Genomic DNA, 12,320 nt, shown 5'->3' with positions numbered 1-12,320 from the left:
AGGGTGGGAGGAGGGGGAGGGAAATGGGAGGCTGGGAGGAGGTGGAAACTTGGTTTTTTTCCTTTTCTCAATAAAAAAAAAGAATTAAAAAAAAAGAATTCCATAGATCTTCCCTTCAGTCTTCAGCTTCGTGACCTCTGCTCTCGGTGAGCAAACCGCTCCCTCCTCCCTGCTCTCCAGCTCCATGACCTCCACTCTAGTCAACAAACCATTCCCTCTTCCTCTCTGTTTTCTTCTAATCTCCCAGCCGGTTTCCCATCGTTTTCTTCTTGTCCTCCTCTCTCTGCATCCAACTCTCAGTTTGAACTTTACCGAATGCAATGCTTGATCATCCCCCATGAAAACACAATGCCCAGGTGGCTGCACACCGCTCTGGAGATCAAAGCCAATGATGTGTTTAACACACACTCCACTTCTCTGGCTTCAGCCTTCTCCCTTCCCTCCTCACCCACGCCAGATGGCCACCGAGCCGTCTTCTGGTTCTTCTAACACACTTCAGACACTTGATGTTCTCTCTGCCTAGAATGGTTTTCACACCCTCTAGTCTCCAGAATACAACCACGTTCCTTTCACCCAGACAGACTTGCACCCAGATAATACAAGCCATTTGTCACAGGCTTTCCTGAAACGAGCAGTATACTTTGCTTCTGCTGCAATTTGCAACAGTTTATAACTATAGCTTCATTTGAATAACTAATTACACTCATTATTCGCCAATCTACAAAAGCAAGACTGCATCTCTATATTTTCACCATAGGCCTTTTTCCCATAATAGGCATTCAGTAAGCGAGGAATTGGCTGATGGATGCCAGGAATGCATTCCTCTGCTCTCTGTCGACTGTACCTCTATTTCCTCTTTGTATTTCAGAAGAGGAACCTCCATAATATTTCTTAACTTAAAGGTTTCATTGCCCACATCCAGACTGTGGCCAGTGAGGGCAGTTATCCTCTGCCAATGTCTCTCCATCATGGCTTTACTGGCCATGTACTCCAACAGTGGGCAACACTCGCTAAAATCATCAATGGTCTTCTTCAAATCCAGAAAGGCCTGCCAGTCCTTTAGGGCCCGGGGCAGCTTCCGACACCTGTGGGAGAAACCAACAGGAAAGGCCACTGAATTATTCAAAACCCAGTCATAAACAATGAAAAATGGCCTGCTAACATTTCCATCTAAAATAATCTCCTCAAGCACTATCTCATTTTGAAATTTCATGACTCATAAGCTTTATACTGGCACATAGTACAGATAAAAATCTTTCTCTAAATCAGAGATTTTTTTTTTCAATCTTACATGACAATTGCCTAAATGGACGTATTATTGTTAAAGGATAAGAAGTATCTTTCAATTCACTTCAACTTTACCGACATGAAATTGAGAACTCTCCAAACACACAGCACAGCGTATAGCCAGTAGCCTCCACTTTCCTTGGGACTGGCTCCCAAACAATGCCAGAAAGGAAGTGTGACACTTGTTTTTATTCAGGAACCTACCTACCACAAACTTCAAGTATTTCTTAGTGTGACACAAACAAACAGACTCTCTTCCCGCTACAGGAAAGACCATGGTAGCATTCAGTCAGCTCTGAAGGAGGGGCTCCGTTCATTGTGCACACACAGGGAAAGCAATAAGAGAGCTTGACACACAGATGACACCAACAGGTGACGGTGAGGCCGCAGGACTGGCATGCTCCTGAAACACCTGCGGGGGCACAGAAGCCCTCTCCCCCCACAAAGGCATTAAACCAAGATTCCAACGGCTCTGCAAACGCAAGACGTTTGATCTCTGACCTGCTTTGGAATTCTAAGAGCTCGTTGTTGATTTTTTCAATATTCACTTCCGACCACAGGCTGTCCTGGTAACTATTCACGGTGTCTATGACGCTGTTGTACAGGCTGTATATTTTCTGGAGAAGATTTAGCTGCTTCTTTATCTCAAGAAGCTGAGGATACGGAGTAACTGGCAAACCAAAAAGTTCCTCTCCTCCGGTGTAGGTGATATACTTACGATATATGTTATCAAACTGATTCTGATAAAAAAACACACACACACACAAACACAAGTGATGAACTCTATCAGAATGATTTACACACAGGCTAACAGAGGATAAAACAAACAAGGGGGCACAAGTAGGGGGCACATGTAAGTAACGTCATCAATGAGATAATTATTTATCTGAAAATTCTTCTAAGTGTAACCATAGCAAATCATATTTTTATAATTTATTACTTTATAATGTAAGTACCTCCTCAGTCATACAACAGAATTTTTATTCTTTATGTGTGCTTAAAATACGACAAGGTATTCATTGCCTAGCAAGTTTGTAGAAATGAAAAGGTTACCTGAAACATAACAAGCCTGTCGCTGGCTTCCTGGGGCTTCAAGCCACTCGCCATCGGACCATTCTGATGCAGATGAAACATAAAACATTAAACAAAATGAAGCATCAATACACAAAATGTCATGAGATCAAAATACTCAAATATCAGAGTTTCATGATAATAGTATCATAATGTCTACATGATAGGAAGTTGGTTTTTGTTAGTTTGTTTATTTCCAAAACGGACCTTGAATGGAATCTACTTCAGAAGATGTCCCTAGTCTAATAAAGCCAAGGAAATTCCAACGTTTCCAGAGGTTAAGAAATCTTGAAGATTTTTAACGATTTATCATTCACCTCTCAGGCCGTACCAGCAAGGAAGCATTGGTTGCAGTTCTGGTTTGGAATGAAGGCTTTAATGCCATTAGCTCACTCTGCCAGCGATTTGGGAAATGAAACATAATCTCCATGGTCTGGTTCGGTGTTTCCATATTAGTTCACCTTAAATGAGCTGGCTCTTACATTTCCTTGACTGTGAAGTGAGTACAGAGACACAGCTTCCTACCTTTACAGGCTTGGCAGTGCGGAGCGCCAGTACCTAATAGATTCAGAACTGGTCCCGTACTTCATACTTCCTTTCTGTTGCATGTTATAATAAATGGGTCTCCTCACACAACACATTTGCCCTGCAAGTTTTTGCATTAAAACCATATACACGATGAAAAGATGGATACTGGGGAATAAGGCTCCACTTGCCTTGTCTCCCAGTACGCATGTGCTCAGGACAAAGGACAACTTCTACACAGGCTGGGAGCTTGAAGCATTAATGTGCCTTTGGAAAGGGAGAATCAGGTGTGTGTTCTAATAGTATTATTATGTACAAACTTAGAAGCCATCCTGGTTTTTATTCTAGTTTGAGGTAGGGTCATACTATATCCCGGGAAGTAACTGAACAACTTCAGAACTTTTTAATCATCTTTTCGTGATGAAATTATATTCTAAATTAACTTTTAAGAGGAAAAATTCAAAAAGAGAATTATGCTTGCCCATATAAATATAAAATTACTATTCCTAGAAAATATTGTGGAATTTAACACAAAATTTTAAACAAGTATATTTTATGTATCCTGCTCATTCTCTCTAAACTCTCACAGAGAAAATGTCAAAGTCGTACCAAATCGTAGTCCAGGTAAAACTGCTGACAATCTTGGAGGAACACTTGTACCACACCAATCAGCTCTTTCCGGAAACTGGGCTGCAGGGTGACTAGCTCATTCTGAAGGTCACTGGCCCGGGCCAGCAGCTTCTCCCAAGTGTAGCGCAGAGTATCAACTTTGTCCATCTCTTCCTTGGCTACCAGAAGCCCATACTTGTTAAGCAGGGCATAAGATTCCTATAGACAAGAAAGAAAACTAAATTTCTGGCAGTCAAATGCATAAATCCTTACATAGACAGAGGCTGGAGCCAAGAATGGAGGACCAGCAGGATGGAGAAGTCACCCTAAGGACAATATTTATCCTATTCGTGAACTGTAAGGACCTAAGTGAGCAAAGGAACCAGTCAGATCCAGTTCTTTCTCTCACCTGTGAAATGAAGAGACTCCAGCTACTTCCCAGAATGTCTGGAACTATCTAAAAACATCATATATATATACATATATATAGATATTCAAAACTGTAAAACATGACACAAATAACAGATATTTTTACACAGGCCCCCAAATTGTTTCTGAACACTATAACATTATATCAAGTGAATGAAAAGAACATATAAAACTTAACTTTTAAGTTGGGATATCAAAATAAGGCACAGTTTTAATTCATTCTTAGCTTCCTTTGTTCTTAGGAATATCTGATGATCAGACACAAAAAAAAAGTATATTTAAATCAAAGCTTGAGTCACGACTTTTCTGTCAGAATGGAAATATTTGAACTAAAATATTAATATGACAGGTCATATAATCCCAATTGCTCATCAACATAAAATATTCTAAATGGACTTAGTAGACTATCAGCAGAGATGTGTATACATATAGAGAGAGACAATAATTTTGGAAAAGGTTATCACTTTGAGAGGGAAAACACTGAGGAGTTGGAGGGATGGAAATAGTGTAAATACTAACTGCGAAAATAACAACTAATAATATAGGATAAAATATTAAAATTCAGATGAACAGGGGCCGGGCGGTGGTGGCGCACGCCTTTAATCCCAGCACTTGGGAGGCAGAGGCAGGCGGATCTCTGTGAGTTCGAGACCAGCCTGGTCTACAAGAGCTAGTTCCAGGACAGGCTCCAAAACCACAGAGAAACCCTGACACGAAAAACCAAAATAAATAAATAAATAAATAAATAAATAAATAAATAAATAAATAAATAAATAAATAAAATTCAGATGAACAAAGTTGGCATTTGATGTGGGATTCCCCCTCTGTATGCTGTGAATACCATTGATTATTAAAGAAACTGCCTCAGCCTGTTGATAGGGCAGAGTAGAATTTAGCCATTCTGACAGGTGTAAGATGGTATCTCAAGGTTGTTTTGATTTGCATTTCCCTGATTACTAAGGAGGTTAAACATGACCTTAAGTATCTTTTGGCCATTTGAAATTCTTCTGTTGAGAATTCTCTGTTTAGTTCAGTACCTTATTTTTTAATTGGGTTATTTAGAATTTAATGTCTAGTTTCTTGAGTTCTTTATATATTTTGGGAGTGGTATTAAAGAAGTGTGCCACCAATGCCCGGCTTATTTTTATTTTTATGTGTGTGAAAGTTGGCCTGCATGAGTTTACGTGCAATACCATGTACGTGCAATACCCAAGGAAACCAGAAGGTGGCAGTGGATCCTCTAGACCTAGCGGTACTAGGGGGCATGTGCTGTCATGTTGGTGCTGGTGGGAATGGATCGTGGGTCCTCTGAGTAGTGAGAACTCTTAACCACTGAGACTTATCTCCAGCCCCTTAAATCTGGAATTCTATCATCACAGCTACATTCATACATTTAAAACAATAAATGCAGTGACCATTTTTAGATAGGTTTTTTTTTTGGGGGGGGGGGGGAAATAAGTGCAGTAAGTAGTAAAACCAAAGCAGGGGTGCAGGGCAGGGAGGCAAAGTGCTCTCCATGCAAGCATGAGCACCTCAGTTGGGATCCCCAGCACCCACGTAAGATCCAGGCATAGTGGTATCTGTCTGCAGCCCCAGTGCTGGGGGCTGAGATAAGCAAATATAAGATTCACGCTGACTATGCAGCCTAGCTGAAGTGGGGTGCTTAAGGTTCAGCGAGAGACCATAACTCAAAAAACAGGGTGGAGACATGATTGAGGAAGGTGTTTGGACATCAAAGACAGGCTTCCACCTGCATCCACATGGGCAGTTACACACATGTCCAGACATGCAAACTGCACACACACACACACACACACACACACACGCACAGTGACACAGCAATATAATATTAATTATATGACTTGCTTGGCCCCTTTCTTTGTGTCAAGCAGAGCTTCAGTCATGGTGGAATGAGAACAAGCTGCCTGGGTGTTATCAAACTGATAGGGTGTTGACTTTAGGAAGACCTGCTTCCTCTTCTAGAAAATGGCACTGGATGGATGAGAGCCCCCTCATGGAGAGATTATGGTCAATGACCCACTGACTCAGAGTCACAAAGAGAAGTAAGCATCTCAGGCCTCCAGGAGGATGGATGTAACAGTGTGACACAATTTGTTCCAAAGGGTCCCTTTGGCATCAGGCTAAAGATGGTCTAGAGCTGAGACTCCAGCCTCACTTGGCTTTTCTCTCATTGTTTCTTCCTGCTTCCAGCACTCCCCTTTTCCCCAGAATCATTCATCCATAAATCATTGGTCCAGAAACATAAACTTGGGTTCCCCATGAAGGGCAGCCTTAGTGTTGAAATTGCTACTTTTAGCTTTAATGCCCATTTCTCCTTCAAACACAGACCCAGTTAACACTCCTGCTGATAATGTTTCTCTAACAGACAAGCTGCCCATCTACCTCAATGGGTCCCACTTGGAAGTCAGTGGAAATCTGCTGCTCCCTGATTTCTTTCAGGGCTGCCATGGCGATCCGAATATCATCCAAGTCTTTGATTGGCCGGTTTAGCTTCTTTTGAAATTCCTCAACAACTGCAAAAATGTTTTCCATCTCAGCCCTGTACTTTTTGTTGCAGTGACGGCCAATGACAACCATCCAGGCTTTTGTCTCAGCAGTCAGGGAAAACTTCAAGTCAGCTGTAGTAGAAGCAAAACGCCCACAGGTCAGTCTGAAAAGCTTGATTCAATGGAAAAAGACTCAGAGCACTGTTGACTCTCAGTGCAAAACTAGAGTTAAAAATGATTTCCAAGCTGGGGGTACAGCTCAGTCGGCAAGAGCACTTGCTGTGCTATCAGTGTTGCTGAAACCTGTCAAGTTCCGGGTCCAGGGAGAAACCCTATCTCAGGGGAACAAGATGGAGATGAGTCCAACAGCCTACCCAATGTCCTCCTCTGACCTCCATGCAGGCCCACACATGCATTATGTAATCAAATGCTACATACAAAGAAATGTTCTTCATTATATCTCATTCATCTTATCAATCTTATTTTTTACAATTCAAATAACATTTTAAAATCTTTACACACATACTTATGTGCATGTATGAGATAAGCTTCAAATGTTTGTTATTGTTACTTATAAAAGCTAAATCCTAATTCTAACTATAACAGACACAACTCCTTTCTCTAAACTCCCCTTTATTTTCAAGTTAAGCAGCAAAGTGTTAAGATAGACCAGAATTAATAATTATGTGGAAGGGAATTATAAACAAATTTACAAATTGGTCTTACATCTTGAAACCTGTAAAAGGAAAGTTTTCTTTAAGAAAGCTGGAACTCTCTGGAACCCTTATCTAGGCAAAGAGACAGAGCAAAGGCTACTGGATTTACATGATTGTCTGAGAGACAATTAACCCACCTGTGTACAGAGCGATGGAACCCACGCTGATGTATTCGGGCTCGGCAATAATTTCCTGCTCCAGACTTTGGAAATAAAGAATCCTGGACTCAAATTCAGAAAGCAAAGGGTTTTGTTCAATAAATGCCTTAATGGTTTCTTCTTTCTCCTTCTGCCAAATGTGATTGTAGCGTTTGAAGCGATCCATGGATGTGATAACTTCCTAAAACAGAAATAATAGATTTGTGCAGAAATGACATCATGATACAACTGAGGATTGGCTTGACGTTGACGGTGACCTCACGACTATGAACATGTTCAGTTAATGATCTGGGATGAAATGGAAATGCCATAGAAGTAAACTATATACAATAACATTAACAGTAACTCAGAGCTAAAATTTTCCATCTCTAGTCTAAAGGGAGAAGAAAGAACTGTGTTAAACCTGGAAGGAAAGGAAATCCTTGTTGGCCCTTGGGGACAGGAGCCCTTTACTAGAGATTGACCTTAGATCAAAAAGAAGCAGCCAAGTTGTGCCATTAGGAAGCCCAAGAGGAAATTCTGCAGATCATTCCCTGCTCAGGTGTCCTTCAAGAATCCTCATTGGTTAGACTTACTACTATATTAAAGACGACTTTGTGGTTTTTTTTCCCATAGTTAAAGGAAATATCGCATATGTTTTTTGTTGCTAGCCCTAGGTCATTAAAACTACTGTGCTCCATCCTTAGATTGCCATGATAGTGGGCTGGATATTTTCAGAGGAAGCATTAAACTCTTCTGCTGTGACGATTAGCTTTTACTGTCAATTTGATTGGATTTCGAATCTACTGGAAGACACACAAGGTTTGACTGTGGAGAGAATATCTGCCCTGACGTAGGCATCACCGTCCTATGGACTTTGAGTCCTGGACCGAATGACAGTGGAGGAAGGAAAAGCAAGTGAGCACCAGCATTCATCTCTCGCTCCCTCCTGACTACAGATTCCCCCGTGCCCAGCAGCCTCAGGTGCTGCTACCACGCCTTCACTGCTGTGATGGACAGCACTCTTGGGTTGTGAGCCGAAGTGAACCCTTCCTTTCTTAAGGTGTTGTTGTGGGATAGATACCTCCTCAGAACAGAGGGAAGTATCTAACACAAGTGCTGATTTATTTTGATGCATTCTCTATAATTTCTGAAAGTATATCTAATTGCTTATTTTCATAAACTACACATTTCTCTGTCCTTTGGCACAGAGCCTGGTAAACTAAGCACTAGATAAATAATTGTTGAATATGTGAACGCTGTCCCTAGAGGGAAGTTAAACCCAGGAGCTTCAAAATACTAAGAGCAAAAGATTAAATATACATAAAGGCAAAGACTTGCCGTTCCCAGGGGAATACAGTAAACACAACCTAACAACATTTCTTCATCTTGTTATAGCAACAGCAGATTTTCTGGTAATGTCCAACAAATGCAGCTTCTTCTAGCAAAACAACCACAGAAAACATGTACAGCTACTCGCTCAGCCCTGAGAAACACCTGAGAGTCAGGGGCTTTAATAAATGAGTTCATAATCTTTTTAAACAAAAACTGATTCCAAGATCTTAAATCTTTTTGCTACAAGGGTAAACCTGTCTTAATACAAAAAGAAAATTGAGGGGGGTGGGGAGCAGGTTGGGAAAAATAAATAAACTGGTTTACAGCCAACCAGTATAAGTTCGTGTTGATGATAGTAATATTTTAATACTTGCTTTTACCTGAATTCCATGTGGCAATTATATATATATATATGGCAAATATATATATCACCTTAATCTGAAGTTACATTCATTCATGTTAACAAAAAAAGGGGAGGGTTAAAGACATTCAACAGAACAGAATATGAACCAGGGAGTTCATGGTTCTTTCCCATTGCATTCTAGATTAAAGGGTCTTCGGTGAACACTCATTCACTGAACACAAACAAGATGCCTCTCATCAATCAGGGAAGCTACCCGGGGTGAACACAGGTTGTATGCAGGGTGAGCATAGATAAAGTTCATGTGAGCACATGCAGCGCAGTCCATGACCTCTAACAACCCATGACACATACCTTCTTGGTGGAGTTGATGATTGTGCTGAGCACAGAGACTAATTTTACAATCTCTTTGTTGTCAAAAATATTCTTATAGTAATTCTGGGTTTGTACAGGAATGGGCAAGTTTACAGATGCTATCTCCAGGGATTCTAAAACAGAAGAGAAACAAAAAAGATGTGCATGTTTCTGTAATGACAAAGATACTAAAAATTTGCATAAATGTGATGAAAATAGTTGAGAATATTGGCAACCTTAGCTATTTGGGTACTAAAAAAGTAAATCAAAGTCTGTGACAATCCAAAATGTGTCTCTTCAAGAAGAAGTGCTGGATCTCAGTGGCAACAGAGACCTCAGTGGCAACACAAATTCTGTGTGCTGTGCAGTACTCTGCCTCTCCCAATCTTCATCTCCAGCTAGCATGGAAGCCATCATAGTCATACAGTAAAGCTTGGGTAGTGTTACTGCTCTCCTGCACAGAGTCCCTAAGCAAACAGTGAAGACTTAGGGCCTCAAAACAGTAAGGGCAGGGGGTGTGGCCCTGCTTCACCACCCCCAATCAAGCAAACTAGTGTGGACCCCCCAAACTCATGAAGACAGCCATAATTACATGCCATGGGTCACAAAAAAGGAATGCTATGAAATAGGGAGAGGGGGCACTTCTTATTTGGAAGAAGAAAGGGTTTCATGGGAATGGAATAACAAGAAGCTTTGAACAAAGAAGAATATGTGAATAAAAAGGTAAAAGAATAAATAAATGACTTTTTGAAAGCCTCCTCCAAAGTTATAGTAGTAAAGACAATGTGGCAGCAGGATAAGCACGAACTGATATTAACAGAGTAAAACCAAGAGCCCAGAAACAAAGGCGGGGATTTGTACTCATATTTAAATGAGTTTCAACAAAGGTCTCAAGAAAATTCAATTATAAAATAATGATTTCTTAACTAACAGTGACAATACAAGTATACACTCATATGGAAAATAATGAATTTAAACTCCAACCTCACTAAAAATGAATCACAGACTAAAATATAAATGCTAAGCTATGCAACTTGAAGACAGTATGTCTTCCTAATATTATGCTAAGCCATTGTTTCTTAGATATAAAGTGAAAATACAGCTAAATAGAACTTAAAACTCTAACCTTATTCTTTCAAAGATATCAAGAAGAAATTAAAAATAAATCGATAATAAAATTGAAGTTTTTTACTGTTTTATGTAGAACGTAAAAACTTACAGAAATTGGGATAAGTGAGTGAATTCTTAAGAACCTGGAAAATTAATAGAAATTGCTCCAAAGAAATATACAAATGGCCAGAAACCACATGAGAAACTATTTCATTATCATTGCAAAAATTCACACTAAAGCTGCAATGAAATGCCACTCTGCAGCTATTACAATGGCTGTACAGAAAAGGCAAAAATAACTCTCAGTGGCTATGAAGAGAAAAGCAATGAATGTCCCCTGCATTGCCCATGGGAAAATAAAACGATTTCATAGCTTCCAGATTTAGCTCTCAACTTCAAACACGGAGTTATCATATGTCCTATAATCCTAATTGTCAGTATCACCCAAGAGAAATCAAAACATTTTCACATAAAACCTTGGGCTTGGAAGATGGCTCCCTTGGTAAAATGCTTGCCACTTAGGCATGAGGACCTGAGTTTGAACTTTCTGCACCCATTTTGACTCTGGGTGTACAACAAACAAGTATAACTGAACACTGGTCCGGGAGCATTCTCACCATGCAGTTTAGCTGATTGATGAACCCCAGGATCAAGGAGAGACTCTGTCTCAAAACACAAGAGAGGTGTAATTGAGGAAGGCATCCAACATCAACTTCTGACCTCTGAATGCACATGTACACAAATGTACACAAAAATGTAGTAGGAGGTCACTTGTTTGTTTCTTGCTACCCAACCACAAAATAACCACCCAGAAACTGTATTAATTAAATCACTGCTTGGCCTATTAGCTCTAGCTGCTTGTTGGCTAACTCTTACATCTTAATTTAACCCATTTCTATTAATCTGTGTATCACCACTTGGTTGTGGCTTACCAGGTAAAGTTATAGTGTCTGTCTCTGGAGGGGCCATATGGCAACAAGCTAAGGAGATTTGTCCTACTTGTTCTTTCTATAACCAAATACTATTGCCTGTAGGGAGTAACCCAAAGGGTACTCAAAGGAATGAAATCTGGCAGGTGGATGTGTTCCACTTTATGGAATTTGGTAAATTAAAATATGTACACCACGCCATAGACACTTATTCAGGTTTTCAAAGGACAACTGCCTTGGAATCAGTAAATGCTGATTCAGTAATTACGCATTTACTAGAAGTCATAGCCATGATGGGTATTCCTGCACAAATAAAGACAGACAATTGTTCAGCATATGTATCTAAGAAAATAAAACAGTTTTTGCTTATTATAATATAAAGCATATTACAGGTTTACCAAATAATCCTATAGGTCAGGCAGTTATAGAACGGTCAAATCAAACTTAAAAGGATATGCTAAACAAACAGAAAGAGATGGAAAATACTCCCAGAAATAGATTGCTTAATGCTTTATTAACCTTGAAGTTTCTTAATGCTGATGAGAAAGGGACAACAGCAGCAGAGAGACATTGGATAATAAAAAAAAATACTGAAATAAATCAATAGGTGTATTTCAAGGAAGTGTTGACCTCACAATGGAAACCAGGAGAGGTGCTACATTGGGGAAGGGGTTTCGTTTTTGTTTCCACAGGAGGAAAAACACTATGGATATCATCAGAATTAATAAAGATTCACTTTGAAAAAGATAAACCTTTTGAGAAAGAAAAATGACAGTTCATCCACAAAGGTGACAACCATACAGGTAGTAAGGAATCCATGTAGGATTGAGGCAGGGTAAGATCTGTTAGGACATGGCTTTCTGGGTACCTGGAGAAAATCTGGGTAGCCCAAAGTTCTCTCTCTCTCTCTCTCTCTCTCTCTCTCTCTCTCTCTCTCTCTCTCTCTCTCT

At 40.0% G+C, this 12,320-nt stretch overlaps 1 protein-coding gene across 1 annotated transcript in view; it reads right to left on the bottom strand.

Annotated features, from left to right (window-relative positions):
- The window catches only part of Dnah5 (dynein axonemal heavy chain 5), a 257,325-nt gene that overhangs the window by 150,954 nt on the left and 94,051 nt on the right, over positions 1-12,320 (bottom strand). The window contains exons 22-28 of the mRNA XM_005356665.3: positions 9,332-9,465; positions 7,282-7,483; positions 6,325-6,560; positions 3,493-3,711; positions 2,341-2,403; positions 1,789-2,027; positions 845-1,085 (exon numbers count right to left, since the gene is read on the bottom strand). Of these exons, the coding sequence (XP_005356722.2) occupies positions 845-1,085; positions 1,789-2,027; positions 2,341-2,403; positions 3,493-3,711; positions 6,325-6,560; positions 7,282-7,483; positions 9,332-9,465 (1,334 nt within the window). The remainder of the gene's footprint in view (positions 1-844; positions 1,086-1,788; positions 2,028-2,340; positions 2,404-3,492; positions 3,712-6,324; positions 6,561-7,281; positions 7,484-9,331; positions 9,466-12,320) is intronic.

Source organism: Microtus ochrogaster, chromosome 19 (genome assembly GCF_000317375.1).
Source record: "Microtus ochrogaster isolate Prairie Vole_2 chromosome 19, MicOch1.0, whole genome shotgun sequence".
NCBI classification, from domain to species: Eukaryota; Metazoa; Chordata; class Mammalia; order Rodentia; family Cricetidae; genus Microtus; species Microtus ochrogaster.
Note: the sequence above shows the minus strand (reverse complement) of the source record. Positions and strands in the feature narration are given on the sequence as shown.